The sequence below is a fragment of the Hippocampus guttulatus genome, chromosome 20 (assembly GCF_054856545.1).
Source record: "Hippocampus guttulatus isolate MCC_2025c chromosome 20, RoL_Hgut_1.0, whole genome shotgun sequence".
In the NCBI taxonomy this organism is placed as follows: domain Eukaryota; kingdom Metazoa; phylum Chordata; class Actinopteri; order Syngnathiformes; family Syngnathidae; genus Hippocampus; species Hippocampus guttulatus.
Window position 1 is genome coordinate 815,919 of NC_141280.1, and position 18,328 is coordinate 834,246.

An 18,328-nucleotide genomic window follows, 5' to 3' on the forward strand; every position below is an offset into this window, starting at 1 on the left:
CGTTGTGCGTACTGTTGCACTCATCTTGCTGTCCAGTGTGCTTGCGAGCATATTAGAAACACGACCTGACCTGAGGGCATGATGTCAAACAAACAGCACGTGATGTAAAATCCTCAGCAAGCGGGTTATATTCTTGCTACAACAGTTATGAGCATATTTGCATTGCAGCGGTTTTTCTTTTAAATTTGGTCTGACTTTGGAGCATTTGGGGGAATTGCGAGCGCATCCTGTGCATTGATCGCTATCTCTGTTAGCATCTTAGAATTTGATCACTTCTTATATGACAACCCAAACTAAGATTCCTATCCTATAAATAACCCGGCCAACCCGACCGGATAAGAGAGTAGGCATATAGATATGAATGACGAGAGCAGAAACACATTTAGCAAGACGGCGGTTACTTCTCAATTCCGGGCCAAGGTCATTCAAGGAATGAATGACCTTGGCCACTGTCATGACACGCAGCCCAAGTGATGGCGCACTCTGCTTATTTAGTCTTGATGTCGACTTGGCCCAATTTTCATGTCAGTCGTTCATCAGCGGTTATTAGCTTTAGTTGTAGGGGGGGGGGGGCAAACCTGATAAACTCGTGATGTAATACAGAATTACTATTAATGTTCAAATCATTTGAAATTGAAATCATTCCAAATGTACAATACAATACATGCTGATTTCTATAGCGCTTTCACAACAGCGGCAATCATTCGAAGCGCTCACGAAAGCAATCATTCTTGATGAAAGTCATATTTCGGCATCATCAGATTTCACTGTCATTAAGTTTTCCTTCATGTGGGTCGCCTGACTCCGCCACTGAAAACAATCAGACGACATTCAAAAGTAGTGCCGACGCGACCGAGACTATTGAAAGATTCAAAGGAGATAAAAAAAAAAAAAAAAAAGAAATTGAGCCGAAATTTGAGTGACTCATCAGACGTGACATTTCCAGCTCCAATGTATTTGGCCGTACAAACCCACCCACTTGTTGTTGTCTACTTTGCGCCAGTAACGAACACACCAGCGCAATTTGTGTGCGTGTGTGTGTGTGTGTGTGTGTGCGCGCGCGCGGCGGCATGCGAGAGGTAAGCTCATAACGAGCAGCTGCTGGTGCGCACACCCTTTGCGCCGTAAGTGAAGCCACGCTTTGCGGATTCCGGGCGGGCGCTCCCACCCGGGCAAAATTGGGACACGGGCTGGGGGGGCGGCGCCCCCTGTGCCCTTGCGCCCCAGGGTCAAGGCCATAGGCCACGTCAGGGATGGCAGCGCTGAAATTTGCTGAAGCCGTGGTAGTTCACTCTCCCCTTCTTTGAGCTTGCTTCCCACGAGCTTCACCGGTGGGTTTGGCCTGTTTAAACGCAAACTTACGCCGAAGACCGTCCGCAGACAGTCATTATCAAGTGAAGCAGCAAATCTGGTGTTTGCTTGAATTGTTTGGTTTGTTGTTTTTTTTTCCTCCTCTCCCTGCCTTGTGTCCTGTTTGCAACGCGTGCGCTGGCGTCTTTCAAACAGGAACGCCAAGTAACAGCCTTTGTCGTGTTTGCGCCGTCGACGGCGACAGAGCACGCGGAGCCAACGCCCACGCGGGCCGAAGCCGTTTCGACAGACCACCGGCCTCCTTTTTAGCCACGTTAGCGATGTCAAGAGCGGCCGCTCGAATGTCGTCACCCGCTAACGCGCTCGCCCCGTACGCGGATGGGGGTGAAAGACGCGAGCACCTGTCCGGCCAACTGTCGAGGACGGACGGCCGTGGGAAAAATGGCTGCCATGCTAGGAGATGACTTGCCAGCTGAGGGACGCGGGCTAAATTTACCGCAGGCTGGACACGCCCGATGCTTTTGTGAGATGACGCGGCACGATGACTTTTCTTTATTTCGTTTTTGGGGGGGTGGAGGCACGTGACAGACCGCCGACGAACTTGTGGCAGCTACAAACATCAATACGTAGGTAGTTTATGTTATGATATGTTCCGATGCCTTTCATAGGGGAGAGAGAGAGAGAGCTTCATTTTCTTTCTATCTGTGTAAGCACAAATGTTCTCTCGACAAATGTAATCAAACGGCAACCCACGAGCAACCACAATGTCAACTTGCGTGGACGCACTGACAAATAGTCTCATGCAAACACGGAGTCACAAATTCAGGACAACATTTGCCGCGCGTGTTTGCTCGCACGGCTGGCTGGATGACGCCAATTCAAGACACAAAGTGGGTGTGCGGCCTTAAGTCTCCCTCGCTGTCGAGGACTCGGGTGGGGGGGGGGGGGGGATAAGAAGCGGCGGCCATTGCGACAAAGGAGGACCCGGCCTCTGCAGCCTGCTGATTGGTGGACGGCGTGAGCCGTGTTGCCGTGTGGACTGAAGAGAGGCGGGCCGGGGCGAGCGTCGCCGCGGACGCGGCGGCCATCTCAGCAGTCCTGTCAGCCAGGATTTACACCAGCAGACTCTGAGCTGATCTTGATGCCTCTGACACCCAGTGCGTGTGCTGCACCCACTGGAAAACAAAAAAAAAGTCATCAAAAATGCATTCGGTGAGAGCTTTTCACGTGCGCTTGAATTGACAGCCGTCTCCAGAAGTCGTTGACGAAGCCCACCTTGTCCACTCAGCACACGTCTTGACTTAGTCCCCCCCCCCCCACTTCAACGGCATTGAAAGAGGCGATGGCTTTGAACGCCTATCGAGATGTGGAGATGACTCAACGTGACAAAAACGTGATTTGACATGGCATCATGTGACCAGAGACGCTTCCTTTCCAAGGCGCCATGCGGATGTCCTCACATGGCCCAAACGATTCTGAATGAACAACTTGGGACTCAACGTTGCGTCCGTCATTCGCAAGCTCTTGGTAACATTTGTGATTGTTTCACCGGAGTGGTCCACGGACCGCAAATTTTCACCCGGGACCGCTTCGGGTGTCCTGAAATGTGGGCGTGTCTTTTTCTTGCTGGTTTCAAAAATGTCTTTTTTGTTTGGTTGGATTTTTTTGGTTGTTGTTTTGTGCAATACAGTTTCCCAACATCCATCCGGAGAGAGGGAGCGGTGACGCCAAAGAACGTCGACGGCAACAATACGCACTCCAGCGTTTTTACACATTTCTTTTCCTCGAACGTGGTTATTGGTTACCAGGCGGTGTATGAGATCATCACGAATAAGTTGCCTCTGAAACGGAACAATTCCCTGAAATGACCCCAGGTTTTTTGTATGTGCTTGTTTTTTTCTGCCATCTTGTGGCTAAAAGAAGAAGTGCGCGCTCCTGCCTTTTCCAAATTTTACCAAGATGACATTACTTCGAGAAGTCCAAAGAGGAGATTGAGCTGTATTCACGATTCTCTCCACATTGCCTTCAAAGGTCACAATCGTCAAACTCGGGTCTTATTGTGTGTAGGTGACAATATATATATCGATTGGCGATTTAAAAGGTATCTTGTGTTCAAGTTTCTTTTTGCAATAGTGGAGGGACTTGAGCGACGAAAAGCGACCTAATAGCTCGGGTCACGTTTGGGTTCCTGCCACTTCCGCCCTTGCCTTCCCGGCTTCCGTCCCTGCTCACGTGACTCTTTCGCGTCTCTTTCAGGGTTGCTGCGCGGTTTGCGGCTAGCTGCTTGCGACTTGGCCAAAACCTTCCCGTCGTCCGCTTTCCGCCTGCCGTCCCGCCATGGAGATCGGGGCAGAAATCAGCAAGAAAATAAGAGTGAGTCGCACCGACACACGGCGTGCTCGCGGGTTTTTCTGGCCGGTAATTGCGCTGGCTCTAATGCGGCTAGCTCGCCGAGCTAAATGGCAACACGGCGTTCGGGTCGCCTGTCGGGGTGTTTGCCCACCACGACGTGGCGCACTTGGAGAAGGGGAAGGGATGAATCGGGGCCGCGCTTTGTCCACTCTCTTGTGCCCTTCTCCTGTTTTGCAGGCTGCGATCAAAGGCAAGCTTCAAGAGCTCGGCGCCTACATCGGTAAGTAGTCGCGCGGCGGCTCACGACGTTCCGACGTGTTGGTAGCTAGGGATGACGTCAATAACCGACGCTCACGCCGTGGCGCCTTGCCCTCGGTGTATTTCAAAACACTTGATTCCACGTCACAGACTGGCGAAAAGTCGCGACCACGCACGTTGGCGTCTCGCGCCCGTACCGAAATGAATATGGCGGATCCCATTTATGACCAGTGGCGATATCTTGTGAGCCCAACGATAATTGCGTCGTGTTTCGGATCTTGCTCTGCGTCCGCCGGCTGTCGACGGGGCAAGAAAGGGATCCTTGGTTTGGCGTCCGTCTCCGTCACTGAACCCATCAAAACGAGGGACGCAACTTGGGATGAATTCTACGTCCCGTTGTTGTCAAATGGAACAATCGCTGTGCGTGGGAACAAATTGGGTTTGTGAAGGTTTCCCTAAAACACCCAAGCGGTAGTAGAAAAGCCTTTTTGCGGGGCGTCGTTCCACCGCAGCCCCCATAGAGTCGCGCGTCTGCCGCGTTGACGGATGAGCCCGTTGCGGACTCGCGAGACGCCGTTTGTCATTTCAGACGAGGAGCTCCCGGATTACATCATGGTGATGGTGGCCAACAAGAAAACCTCCCAGCAGATGGCTGACGATCTCTCGCTTTTCCTGGGCAACAACACCATCAAGTTCACCGCCTGGTACGACGACGCAAATTGGTCGGTTGTCGGCGTGGCGGCTTGCTTTGTTAAATAACACCCCCTTGGTTCATTTGAGGCTGCACGGCGTCCTGGAGAAGTTAAGAACTGTCGCAGTGGGTAGGTCACGTCACGCGCTTTCATTTCGCTCCCATCGGACAGCTGCTGCGTTCGGGGTCCACCCAAGTAACGCCTCGGATTCATGCGTTGCAGAGCCTGCCGCCGGGAGGCCCGAGCAGCGGTCGGCCGGCGGCGCGCCAGCCGCGAGGGCCGACGATCACGATCCCAACTCCCCATCCGATAGGACGGAACCGCGCGGCTCCGCCCAGGAAAGCAGGTGATGGCCAAATATCTTGACCGATGATTTGGAGAAGGAAAAGGAATGTCAATGATTTGCTGTCAGGAGGGCCGGCGCGGAGAAGGGCTCCTCCCGCCTGACGTCCGCCGTCAAGCCCCTCATGGAGCTCCTCCCGTCCGAAGCCGTCATCGACATCAAGCCGGAGACGGACGACGACTTTGGCGAGGACCCGCCGGAGGCGGCGGCCGCCCGGAGGGCAGCGCGCGGCCCCGCCGGCCGCCCGTCCGCGGAACTCTACAGGGCCGGCCAGAGCAAGCTGAGCAACGCCGCCGAGGCGCCGTCGTACGGGAGGCATCCGGAGAGCAGGAGCGGCAGGACCTCCAGAGGCGGCTCCGGCAAGGTACTGCCAGGCATCGAACGAGCGCCTGCCGCCGCGTCGGCGCCCGTCAATCGATGCCACGCCTCCAATCAAATGTCAACGTGTGCGTGTGTCACCCGTTGGCGGCACATCAAACCCACCGGCTGCAGACCACAAGTCAGGCGGATGTTTATGAGGGAAACTTTCCTTCTTGTCTTTTTTGGGGGACACCAAAGAAAATATTGTTTTGTGCACGATTGCCCAGCAAGTCTGCCCGGCGACGGGAAAAATAATCTTGCCGGCCAACTGAAATCGGCGATGAGACGCTTCAATGGTGTCGATTGCCAGCTGCCCGCCAACACAAAAAATAAGCCCCATCAAATCCGAACGACAGGCTTCTGATGAATGGTCGTCGGAGCGCCTGCCGGGCGACACGTTAGATGTCGCGTTTGACAACGTTTGACGTTTGTTCGACAAAGTCGTGCCGTATTTCTCTTGGTTTTTCCCGGCCATCTACTTTCCTCTGTTGTGACGGCAGTTGTCACCTTCGTGCCTCTGACGAGCAACTAGAAAAGTAACACGGCAGCTATAAGGTTGCCCTTTACGTTATGGGCAGCGGGACATCTTTGGGGCCGCTCGGCGTCGATGCGGTCGAGGAAGGACGCCCCCCCCGGCCGCTCCGAGGAGCGCGGCGATGATGAGAGCGCGCTCAGGGTGTTGTCGTGGTTCTTCAGGAGGAGTCGTCCCGCAAGCGCAAGGCGCCCGTCGTCAGCTCGGTGGTGCGAGTGAACCGCGACTCGGACGAGGAAAGCGACGACGCGGACGAGGACGAGGAAGACGGCACTTACGCCGGCCGAGGCGTGTCCAGTCGGGTGCTGCTGCCGTCCAAACCGGAGCGCAAGTCGGTCTCTTTTTTTTTTTTTTTTCCCCCTCCGTCTTGCCCGATGCGGGAATGACCCTCTTCCGTTTCAGGCCGTCCCTCCCGCCGGCCAAGCAGGCCAACAGGAATCTGATCTTGAAGGCCATCTCCGAGGCGCAGGACTCCGTCAACAAGACGACGGGCTTCCCCAAACGTACGTACGCGCGCCCGCCGACTCTCTGTCACACGCGCGCCGTTACGCTCCTCCCCTTCACGCGACTGCCACGGTGCCGCCCGCAGTGCCGCAGAGGCAGACGGTTCCCGTGGCGCCTCGAGCCCGCCTGGCCAGAGGCGAGGAGGTGACGGCCGCCGTCCTGCGCGACGGAGCTCTCGGTACGAAGCTTGCGCCTCGGTGCTTTGTGACGACTTCGCCGAAGAAGTTTTGTCGGATATTGGCAACAAAAAAAACGCAACCAAAAAACAGCTTTTTATGTCGAAAGCAATGTCATACTTTAGCGCCATCCTGTGGCAACTTAGGGTCTTGCCGTCTGCCATCTTTTTTGTTTTTAAACCATCAGAACACCAAATTTGGTCATGAAGTGGATGAAGGGGTTATTTGTATTCCATTTTCAATGACGAGTCAATCCTGGAAGTCCAGCATGGTATCGCTAGCTCCCACCTTTGCCCCGCCCGCCATGATTGACTCCCGAAATGAAGGCGCAATGCTCCCAAAGCCGACGCGGCACAAGTCAATGAATGTCCCGTTTGTCCTCAGTTGCAGCCCGATGTGTGGCTTCGCACGCGCCGTCGGACAACCGTGGAGGCGCGAGCGACGGCCGTGAGTATTGCTTTCGGCCTCGATCGGTTGCAGCGCTCGGCCTGGTCTCGCTCCCAATTTCAAAAGCGGGCTCCCTTGTCGAAGCGCGCCCCTCCCCCCCGTGCGCGATGGCTTGTTTCAACAACGCGGTTTCTGCTTTCTCCGCAGCGAGCGACGCGACCAAGCGGCTCGACACGCGCTCCTTCATCGTGAGTCGCCCGCCGCCGGACGAAAGCGCCAGTCGGCAGCGGGATCGCAAAGAGGAGCCGGCCCGACCGCGCACCGTGCAGGCCAGGTGCGCGCACCTTCTTGTCGTCTCTGCCTTGACCTCCTTCGGCTTCGGGATGCGCTCGGCGAGACTCGGGAGATTCCTTGCGTTCTGAAGTGACTCGGGCACCGCCTCGGCTGGCGGCCTTTTCCTTTGTCACGCACGGGCTTCTTCCTTTCCGCCAGCAAGGAGAAGGAAAGCTCATCAACCCCCAGCCCCAAGTTCATCGTGACACTGGAGGGCGTCCCGAGCCCGTTGGAGAATCTGGCCGAGTCGGAAATGGAGCTGGAAGACGTCAGGCCGCCTCCCAAGGCCGGCAGGTCCAAAGTCGGCGTCCTCCAAAGGCTGCGCGGGGGCCCCTCGCTGGCAGGTCTGGATACGCGTCCGATGGACACCTCATTAGTTACATCGGCGTGAGCTCGCGAGACGCGACGTCCCTTCGGTCACCCCCCCCACACGTGTCTGTGAACAGCGCAAGCGGAGAGCTTTGACGCCGACTCGGCGCCTTCAAAGAAGCCGAAAGTGGCGGAGCGCTGCAAGTTCTGGCCGGTGTGCAAGAGCGGAGACGGGTGTCCCTATCATCACCCGACGAGAACTTGCAAGTGAGTTGCTTTCGCAAGAACAAGCCTTCGTGTGGGTTTTTTATTTTTATTTCTTCATGGGAATCGTCTTGGCCATTTTTTCCCTTCCTTTTTTGGAGTTACATGCTGCGTTTGTGCCGCAGGACCTTCCCCACGTGCAAGTTTGGCGACAAATGCCTTTTCATCCACCCCAACTGTAAATACGACGCCAGATGCAGCAAGCCCGACTGTCCTTACACCCACGTGAGCCGCAGGGGTGCCTCGGCGCCGCCCGCCAGGCCAGGTGCTCGACCCCGATGTGCCGTAACTCCCCAAACCCAACTTTGTGTGTTTGGAACGCAACGGCGGTGACCTACTTTGTTTTGTTGCTTTGTTTGTTTGTTTGTTTTTGACACAGTGGCCCCACCGGCGCAAACGGTGAGCATGTGCCGCTTCTTCCCCCAGTGCAAGAAGATGGACTGCCCTTTTTACCATCCCAAGGTAACGCGTGCTTTTCTTACCGCATGCTAGTGAGGGCGCTATGACGGAATTTGTGTCTTACCGCGATGCGTCGCGCCTCGTTGGGAGGTCAGCACAGTTTTGGAGTAGAAGATACAAAGTAGGGCTGGTTGAATCTCAGCTTGTCATGTTGGTAGTGAGGCGAAGAAATGGCCGCTTATCGAGCCACGCCGTGCGTCTAGAGACTTTTTTGCCCTTGTATTTTGAAGCCCCATCCTGGAATGGATTTGTGTTTCCCGGCAGCCGTGTCACTTTGCCAGCCAGTGTAACCGAGAGGGCTGCACCTTCTTCCACCCTAACGCGTCTGTGCCTCCCAGACACGCCCTGAAGTGGACCAAGACACAGAGCAGGTGGTTCAAAGTTGAATGCCGTCCGTCACTGTCGGGCGGAAACCTCGCATCTCCAAATATGCTCAATTTATTTTTCGCAAATCGATACTTTCGGTTTTTCCACATTATCAACCAATTCTCGTCGCCGAAGAAGTGTTGTAAAACTTACTTCCATATGCGGGAGGCATGTCGCCTCAAGATTCAAAGTCTGTATGTTTTTTGGGTTAAAATTGGTTCCCGTCATGCTTCGGTGCCGAAGGAACTCATCAGCCGCAAGCATATGCTGATTCATTCTTATTTGATTACATTTCTTTTGCGTTTAACAATTGCACATGATTTTGGAATAGTGGTGTGTTCATGTTGGTGCCAAACTTTGGCAATGCAAGCAAGATGGCGTTTTTTTTGTTTTGTTTTCCTGAAACACGTGGAGATTTTGGTGGAGATGCGAGAATTCCGCCCACCAGCGACAATATGCATTGAAGACACTTGAAGCTTTAACACAAAAAGTAAAGATTTCTCTTTCTTTCTCCAGCTAATGAAATCTCGACTCCACTCCTAGACAACTCCAGATGTCCAGTGGACACTTTTGATTAATTTGTTGTTGTTAGTTGCTTTGTTAAAACGAGTGTTTTGTAAGTTGCCAGGCCTTTTTATTTTGCCAAAGCTTCCAGGCCATTAAAATACTGAATGCAACTTCTGCTTTCTTAACTCGGTTCAACTTGTATGTTATGCTGTTTTGTTAACATTGCACATGATGCAGTTGTGGTTTTAGTGGCTTCGTAAATTGATAAATGGGGGGGGGGGTGAGCATTTTGCGCACTTGTCAGCCCCATCCTATTGGAAAATGCCTTTTTGTTGACAGTGCAGTCAATGCTAAAACGTTTTGTGTGTCGGAATACGAATAACACCATTTTGTTCTCCGTATGTAATTTTTATCAACGTGTCAGTACAAGAATTCCATCTTACATTGAACAAAGTGTGCTCCCACTTGTCTTTTGCAAAAAAAAAAAAAGTCTGGTTACGTTGTTTCCCCACAGATTTGAACTTGAAGAACACGTGGACACGTGAGTTGTTTTGACTTGTGTACTGTAAAATTTTATACAAAGCATACCCGGAATTAGCTAGCGTCCAATGAAAATTTTTGCTAACGTCCACCCTAAACTACTTGAGTTAGTTTATGAAATTGTTAAGCAGAACACTTAATTCTATTAATTAAAGTATGTATCATTTCAAATAAACACAACCGAGAAGTGCAGTTGAGAAAGAAATGTACTCATTCGCGACTTATTGTTCAAAGTTTCAATAGCCTAAATACAAAAGAGTTATTTGATAATGCTGCTCTGATTGTTGTAGGCTTTTTGGACGTTTTGCTGTCGTGAGCCTTCTCGGCCACCGTAGCCGTCAAATGTAGGCGACAAGCAAGTTACAACATTAACTCTGAGGTGAAAGACACCCCCCACCCCCAGCCCTCCTATTCACACACCATCTTGTTTTTACTGGTAAACATTAGAGAGGTAAAATGTGCTTTCCTGTAACGAGACCCATTCTTGCCCTGTTCCGTTACGGAAGGGAGGATCATCCCTGACGTCACGACTCGGTGAATGTTTTAGGTTCGAACCCCGGCACCTGTTGTTTCCAAATCACTTCTCCGAATGGTTCCGTGTAGTTGTATGAGCTGCCCAACGGCACCGCACCGCTCAACCGCCGCAACTCAACGAACCACGCTTTCAAAACAAAAAGTTGCTCGTTGCTGTTCGCCAGAGGGCGCCAAAGCTCACCATTTCAAATTTTTGTATCGGGGGTGACAGTCACATTCCAGCCACAAACTACTACTTAGATGTTACGATTTCTCAGTAGGAGAGACTGTTTTAATTGACTTTAAGCTTGAGGGTTGTACCCACAAACTCTTCGCTTCACTTTTTCCACCTGTGTTTTTCGAAACAAGCGCCCACTTTGAGGGGTTTTCCCAGCATGTCAAGAGTCTGTAAAACACACACACTGTCTGATTTGAGTGTGAAGTGACATTATGAACAGCTCCGTTGTGCGTTCAAAGAAAATGTTTGTTGTTTGTTTGTTTGTTTGTTTTTTTAGCGCAGCGAGTCCACTTTTAATCCTGTTTTTCTCGTTGCCCAACACTCAGTATTTGTATTGTTCCCTGCGTCATTGTTTGTGTAATCATCGTTCTTGGGGTATGTTGGGAAAAGATTGCCTGGGTTCATGCGCTGAAAAAAAAAATCCCTCCGATGATGGGACATGTTTTCGTGTAGGAGGGCTGTTATTTCTGCCAAGCAAAGCTGTTTGGCTCCTTTTTTTTTTTTTATCATGTTCTCACTATGCAAAACGCTGCTTAGCCTGATAGCATTATTGATCCATTGCGAAGGTAAAAATGTAAATGCTAAAACAAAAAAAAAAAAGGTCTAAAAATACAAATCAATGTCAAAACAAGTTGAATGGAACAAAATCTGTTGTGACCTTTCCAATTGCTGGATTTCAAGATTGAGGGGAGAATTGCATGTCATCGCTCGTTTCAATCTTTTGTTGGCGGGTCATCGCAGGGCTTTCCCACACTGCCATCATGGGGGGCTCTAAAGGAGCCACGCCGGCAAAAGTCCCTTTCAACCCACCTCAAGTTCGACTGTTTAAAAAAACAAAACTGAAAGTCCCGCACCGCATCATTGAAGTCCTGTATCCTTCTATTGACCAAAAAGACAAAAGAGAGGGGAGAGCCCAGCAAGTCAAATGCGCACGCTGGAAACATGTGCCAAGATGAAGGAGGCGGTCCTCCCCGCGACCTGCTTTGGTATGCTCGTTTGGTCCCCTTGAGACTTTGCTCGAAACGTCTCACTGCTGCCGGGTTTCGGCCGCTCGATTTCATCCCTGATCGAGCGTTAGGCGCGCGGTTTCGGCTTTGAGAAAAGAAAAAACAAATCAACATACAGCGAGGAAGGGAAATCTTTTTTTTTGTCTAATTCTCACACATTGCAACGCACAGCGCAGAAGGTACTTTCTTCATGTGAGTAATCGTGACCTCTTGTTCACGTTCCACCCCTTCACCACTTTTGTCCTTGTGTTCTTGTGACCAGAAACCTCATCGGAAGAGCTGCAGAGCCAGTGAGCGACGGCGAGAGTGAAAGGAGGAGGAGTGTGTGTGAGAGAGAGAGAGAGAAAAAAGAGGCAAGCGCGACCCTCGGTGAGTGGCACGGCAAATTCTTGTCAGCGCCGCACGCACGCGAAGCGCAAGTGGCCACAGCAGGAGAGGCGTTTTGCCGCCGCCGCCGCCGCCGCTCGCGGCCATGGCTCAGGGCTCCGACAGCAACGACGCAAGCTACAGGTCGCCGTCACCCGCCGGAGGCAGGCAGGTAAGGCGGGCTGGCTTCCTCCCCCTTTGCCGTCTCGGCTTCTTCTCGCCTCGTCCTCGCCATCGGCGCGCGTTCACACATGCGCACGCGGGACTCGCCTGCGGCCCAGCGTGGGCTTCTCTTTGTGTGCGCGTGAAGCGGCACAAGTGCCAAGAACGCCAAAGTTGTCTGGAACGCTTGGGCTGTGCGTGCGCGCGTGTGTGCGTGTCACAGAGTCATCCCCCCCCCCCTTCCTTCCTTTTGTGTTGAGGGAGCCGCTCGACCAAGTTGTTTGACCAAGTTTTCAAATGAAATGATTTGAAGAGTCTCACGTGCACCTGTGCAACAAACGCAAGCAAAACGACTCCAGAAGGCCCGAAAGCTCCGAAGGAGAGCCTGCCGCTTGACCTCCACGTTGTTCCGTTTGTGAAAAGTCAACCTTTAGCAGCGCAGGCCACGCTCAAAGTCCTTGGACTTGGACTCGGTAGCCTCAGTGTCACAGAGCGGTGGAACCAAAGCACATACGCAGGCTCTCCAAAAATGGGAGTCGGTGCGAGACTTGGGCGGGGCTTTGAACTCTGCCTCTTCGCCGCGGAAACGTGACCCACAACCGGTTGACTTGCACCTCGTTGGAAGTTTTTCGCCTTAAAAATCATTGGCAACGCGTCGCAAATGCGCAAGCGCCATGAAGGGCATTCCGAAGGGTCCTCCTTCGCCGTGCGCAAAGTGCCTTTGGATCGTTGTTTGTCTTTGGAATTCTCCAATTGGAAATAAAGCAAAGGGCTCCGTCCGAAGTGTTGCCACCTCGATTAACTGTCCAGGTGGCGTTCGGAAGGCGTTCGGCGTTCCTTCCGCTCACACAAATGGATGACGAACCAAAGTCGAGACAAACAACAACAGAAAAAAAAAACCAGACTCCCTCACAGTAACGGAGGTCATTCGAATCACGAGTTGTATTCTCCCCGATGACTGTTGGGTGTGCGCTTTTTAAGGGGAGGGTGACGTCAGATGCAGGAGCCGAGATGGCTTTCGTGCGAGCGTCTGGGCGTGAGTTGTGGCCTACGGCAGCTTTCAGTTGGGCCAAGGTCACGCCGCGCCTCAGGTCCCCGTAACGGCTAATTTCCATTTTACAGGCGCGCTGCCTGAGTCAGTCTGAGTTGGGCGGGGCGGGGGGGGGGGGGGGGGGTCGTCTGGAAAAAAAAAAAAAGTCCTCCTCCCCTTTCTGAAAGCGCGCTCGTCTCCATCCCTCGTGCTCGGCCGATGGGCGGCTCGGGGAGGCTTTTCTGACATCTCTCCCAACCCGGCGTGTGCGCAGAGCTCGTCGGACGACGTGAAGAAGGTGATGCGGCGGGAGAAGAACCGCATCGCGGCGCAGAAGAGCCGAATGAGGCAAACTCAGAAGGCCGACAGCCTGCACCTGGTGAGACCCCCCGAGCGTGTGTTTCCGCGTCCCGCCGCCGACGAGCCAAGTCGCAGGGGCGGAAAGGGGACCGGTCCCAAGAGTTGGCGATGGGGCGTCACGGCCAACTTCCCAGCGATGCCAAACTTGACCCGGACTCGTATAAAACGACACGGACAGAAGTCAACGGGGAGCATCGATGAGGACCGCCCAATCCGATAAAAAGCACTTCCGTCCCTTTTATTCAAAATAGGACGGTGCAAACAAAAAAAAAGAAAAAAAAACCTCAACTGCTCACTTAACCTTTTGAAAAAAAAATGGGCTCCTTCCCTTGGGCCTCCTCAAACGTTTCCCCTCCGACTTGACTCTTGCTCAGCGTCCAAGTAGCAAATGATGCTGTTTTTTTTTTTCCTTCTCTGTTTTTAATGCTACCTGACCATGTGGCGATGTGTCATGGCTTCTGTCGAGCGGCACACTCGGACGCCGCTCGCAGTGTTTGTGCGAATAAATTAGCACGTGTGGGCATCAGCACCTCCCTCGCAAACTGCAACGGAGTGAGAAGCGCAGAGTACACCCGGGCTCCGCAGAGTTCAGAGCGAGACCAAGCGCGTTTACCAAATGAGATGCTTCCAGTTGACGCTTGGCGCTTGAATTTCACTTGATGGCCGATCCCGCCTTTTGGCCCGAACAACTCGGATGCCTCGCCGAACGCCGCGGGTGCCGAAGGGTCCGCGCGGCAGACCGCCGGGGTTGCCCCAAAGCGCGTGGAAATGTTTCAATGAAAGCCGAGAGCAGTCGCGCGCTCGCCAACAAAACCTGCGAGTCCGTCCTTGAATGTAACCATCGGAAAAGGCGAACGCTAGCCAACGAGCTTGCCCTCGAAAAGTATCGAGTTGCTGCGGCCCTGGCTGGAGTGTTGAAGGCAGCTAGTCACTAGTGCCCCCTTGAGGTTAATGGTTAGCGTGCTAGTCTGTAGTTAGCAAGCCATATTCAGTAGTACACAAACAGGCCGCACAGAAAGGAGACCCGCTTTTGACATCGGTAATGCTAACAGAAAGAAAAAACATCCAACTACTTCTGGCGACCAGTATGGGGTGTCGTCGCTCTCCTGCGACCCTGCACCGGATCGGTCGCGTTGAGGATGGCGTGACAATGATGTCATTTTCTAATGATTCCTTTCAGGCCGTTGTCATCGATGTCTTTGAATGTTTCGGCAAACGTGCTTTTTCAACCTAGCGCAGCGCGGATTGCCCCGTGCGGTTTGACTTGAACTCCCCACCCCCGAGAAACAGGAAGGCGTATTTTCCCTGTCGATGGCAGCGTGGCCGTTTTCCGTCACCGCTGCAGTAGTTGTGTTTTTTTTTTTTTTTTTTTTTTTTTGAAAGCTAGCGTCATGGGCCCGCAGCAGGCGAGGCAAGAGGGCAGTCGGTTCCGGTAAGGGCGCAGCGCCACACAGCGAGGCGGCCGGCCCGCTCGCTCGCTGGCTCTTTGGCGAAGTGACGCATACGACGGGGATTTGCCCGCAGATGAGCGATAAAAAGCTTTGGTGTGATGATGACCTTTTACACCGCCGCCTCAGTGGAAGATTTCTGGGCCTGCTCCTCCCACCCGGCAACCTCTTTCAGGCGCTCGGCGCTCTACTTGCTTGACATCAAAGCCGATCAGTAAGTCACCCGAGATCCATTTTGAAATGCACTCGTGGGAAATGCGCAACTGTCGGGTCGTTTTAAACCTTTTGGTTGCAAATGATACGAACTGCGAACAGCAAAATCAACCCAAGGGAAATTGAATGCAAGAATCAAGTAAGGTGACATGTACACACAATTTATGGAAAGAGCTAAAAAAAATAAAATAAATCCAAGACAAGACGTGTCCAAAAAATGCATTTAAAAAATGCTACTCTCGGTTTTGATTGACCCCGTTATTCATCTAACAATAGTTTTTTTTTTTTTTTTGCAGAACAACACTGCGTCTTACTCATTAAATATTTCAGGCCGACTCAAATACAAATTTTAAAGGGCCATCTTTTTTTTTTCCTCACCTAGTCAGTGGTCCATAAATTGAATGACCTATCCATTCAAAACAACAAAAATATAGACTCAAATAAAATGTCATTTCGAGTTAAAAAAAAAAGTCATTGAATCAAACATGCTGGACCCCTGTCGTGAACCCAAAACAAATACGTCCTGAAGTGCTTTAAGAACACTTTTCTTTTTAAATATAACACAAAGAACCACGAGGAGGAAGGAAGGATGTGATGGGGCTTCACACTCTGTGTGTGTGTGTGTGGGGGGGGGGGGGGGTCTATGAGAGGGTAGGGGAAAAAAATACAGATTCTTAAGCGAACCCATACACAGGTTAAATGTGTTAAAATAAAACACGAGTTAAAGGAGTACACTTAGAAACAACATCTACCTAAGGACGTTGTTACATGAGCACCACAGCGTGGAGATGGGATTTCCTGTAAGCGCTTTTATTGTGAAAGGCAATGCACCTCTTCCTGTCGTGGAAGTAGCTGACTTAGCATTCGGTCTCCGATGAATATGAACGGTTGGCTTTAATGGCTCATGCAAACAAAGCACTTCAAGCCTACGTGTCTGCGCCACTCCCTTTGTCGTTGACGCACCCAGCTGAGCGAAATTTTATGCTCCGGTACATATTTTTTTAATATATACGCTGTACTGTCAATTTCTTGATTTGCCCATCGGCAGAGTGACATCAAAAGGTTTACCCTGCTTGACGTGGGCATGTCATCTCCGTTGCAGTTATCGCACGTGGCTCGTAAAGGAGGACATGTTGTAAAAGGGTTCAAATAGGGTGGCTCAATGAAAATCCGTTTGGTTTGTTTTTTTTCTTATCAGGACAGTTATTGTGGTCATGGGTGTCGCTTCTTCACTGATAACAGGAAATGTGTGTAGGGTTGCAACATTTCTGAAACCCTCCGAGGGACTTTATGGGAACAATTGTGAATGAACCAGCAATTGCAGACATTTCTGGTTAGTTGCTGACAGGGCGATGACATACGCCGTACAATGACCTGGGGGAAAATACGGTATATCGAAACTTAATTTTGACGAAACCGATTACGGTGGCTTCGGCTTCACGTGGTGTTTGAGAAAGCTCAAGATTGGGCCCACACATTTCTGCATTTCAGCGTGTCCCGGGTCGTCCTCGGGGTCTCCTCCCGGTGGGACATGCCCGGAACACCTCACCAAGGAGGCATCCGAATCAGATGCCCAAGCCACCTCATCTTGGCTCCTCTCGATGTGGAGGAGAAGCATTCCTGGACATTCAAAGACAATATTGTACCCCACAGCGACTCGAAACCAGCGTCTGATCGGTCCCCGCTGTTTCTTTTTTCAACCATCAGGAGAGCGAGAGCCTGGAGAAGGAGAACGCGGCACTGAGGAAGGAGGTGAAGCAGCTGACGGAAGAGGCCAAGTTCCTGTCATCGGTGCTGAGCAGCCACGAGCCGCAGTGCGCGGGCCTTGCCCCGGCCTCCCCGGACCTCCCGCATCCGCCTCACCGCCAACGCCACCACGGCCACCACGCCGCCTACCACCAGCACATCGCCGTGCCACACTACCAACACTGACCTCACCCCGGCGGGGTGACATCACGTCAGCACCCTCGGGACACCCCTTTATTCTCCCAAACGCTCGCAGAGTTAGGTACACCCGAACGACCCCGCGACGCTCACCAGTCAGTCGCAGGGCACGTGGAGACAACAGATTGACCGCCTCGAAGTGGTGGTCACAAAGTGCAGTGTCCCTCGCGTCTCGGTACTCGGTCCGATTGGCATCGAGGTCGCAGTCGCTTGTCCTTATGAAAGAAAATGCGTGCCAACCCTCCGTAAATGTACAAATGACGTCGGCGTTCCAGTCGCCAGTGACGTCACCGCTTTCGTACCCCCCTCGATCCCACCTGCCCGGTTTGTGCTGACTGTCTGGCTTTCCTCTGCTTTTCAGCGCAGATTGGGCAATCTCGCTGGCTCCCGCGTGGCCGAAGGGGAGGCCCATGTAACCGGCGCAGCCAATTCTGTGTGCTCCGTTGAAACGCAAACTCCGTCGACCCACCGAGCAGTCTTTGTTTACATGCTGAGAAAGAACCCTCGCCCATTATTCATTTGTACGTTTCCTGTTTGTTCGATTATTTTCGGGGTGTCACGAAGGCCAGTTTCTGGCTGCGTAAATCGAACCCCTCAAAAGCTCAGGCGATGTATTTCAATGTTTTTGGGACCAATTTGATTGTTTGACAAAGCGAATGTAAAGTCGAACCGAAGTTTGACGAAAGGAGATATTTATTAAATGTGGAAATGCCTTGTGATCTCCACTTCTGCTCATTCGACCGGCGTCTTCTCCTCTTTTCAGGCTCCCTTCTTGACTTCTGACTTGACATTCTTGCCTCCTTCGTTCATCTTTCATCACTTCCTCCTTGTGTCCTTCCATCCCCGCCTGCGTGTCCGAGCTTTTTATTTTTCTTCGCTTTCGCACCATCCCTCTTGCCTAAATTCCTTCCTCCCGTCCTCCTCGCTCTCTGTCATCCCACTGTTCGCAGCATCCTTGCTTGCTTCCCTTCCTTTCAATCAGTCCCGCGTTCCGTTTGTCTTTTCCTTGCACCCGCGCTTCTCTTTACTTCCTTCCATCCCTCCTATCTTCTGTCCTTCTCCCCTTTCCTTTCTCTCTCCCTTCCTTTCACCCATTCAGTATTTTCTTGTTTTCTTCCGTTCGTGCCATCACCTCCCTTTCTTTCCAAAATAAGTCACTTCAAAAAAAAATCTGTACTTTTGTCTCTCGTTGTTTATGTCAGTGTGAGTGTTTGAAAAACGCGCAATACGCGGGTAAGAGGCGCGCGTATTCGAACAACCCCCACCTCGCTTTTGGGTGGGGGGGGTTATTTCTTCTTTTCAATGTCAGCGTTTGGCTTCCTTCCGGTCAGCGAGCGCCCAGCCCACACGAATG

The 18,328-nt window shown here is 52.1% G+C and overlaps 2 protein-coding genes across 3 annotated transcripts; both read left to right on the forward strand.

Annotated features, from left to right (window-relative positions):
• The first annotated feature begins 3,519 nt into the window (after positions 1-3,519).
• zc3h14 (zinc finger CCCH-type containing 14) lies at positions 3,520-9,324 on the forward strand. Of its 2 annotated transcripts, none has more exons than XM_086099687.1 (16): positions 3,520-3,684; positions 3,901-3,943; positions 4,511-4,625; positions 4,702-4,959; positions 5,026-5,320; positions 6,013-6,179; positions 6,251-6,351; positions 6,438-6,530; positions 6,913-6,975; positions 7,123-7,249; positions 7,408-7,623; positions 7,693-7,824; positions 7,947-8,086; positions 8,201-8,283; positions 8,545-8,651; positions 9,163-9,324. In XM_086099687.1, exons 1-16 carry the CDS (start codon positions 3,649-3,651, stop codon positions 9,164-9,166), a joined length of 1,980 nt encoding a protein of 659 aa, XP_085955813.1. In that variant the 5' UTR covers positions 3,520-3,648; the 3' UTR covers positions 9,167-9,324. The 2 variants fall into 2 exon arrangements, with proteins under 2 accessions (XP_085955813.1, XP_085955812.1); XM_086099686.1 differs by having other exon boundaries at positions 3,531-3,943; positions 4,702-4,742; positions 4,836-4,959.
• A 145-nt stretch (positions 9,325-9,469) lies between these two features.
• batf (basic leucine zipper transcription factor, ATF-like) lies at positions 9,470-17,092 on the forward strand. Its single transcript, XM_086099692.1, has 3 exons — positions 9,470-11,989; positions 13,284-13,388; positions 16,738-17,092. The coding sequence occupies exons 1-3, from the start codon at positions 11,924-11,926 to the stop codon at positions 16,960-16,962; spliced, it is 396 nt and encodes a 131-aa protein (XP_085955818.1). The 5' UTR covers positions 9,470-11,923; the 3' UTR covers positions 16,963-17,092.
• Positions 17,093-18,328: the final 1,236 nt, after the last annotated feature.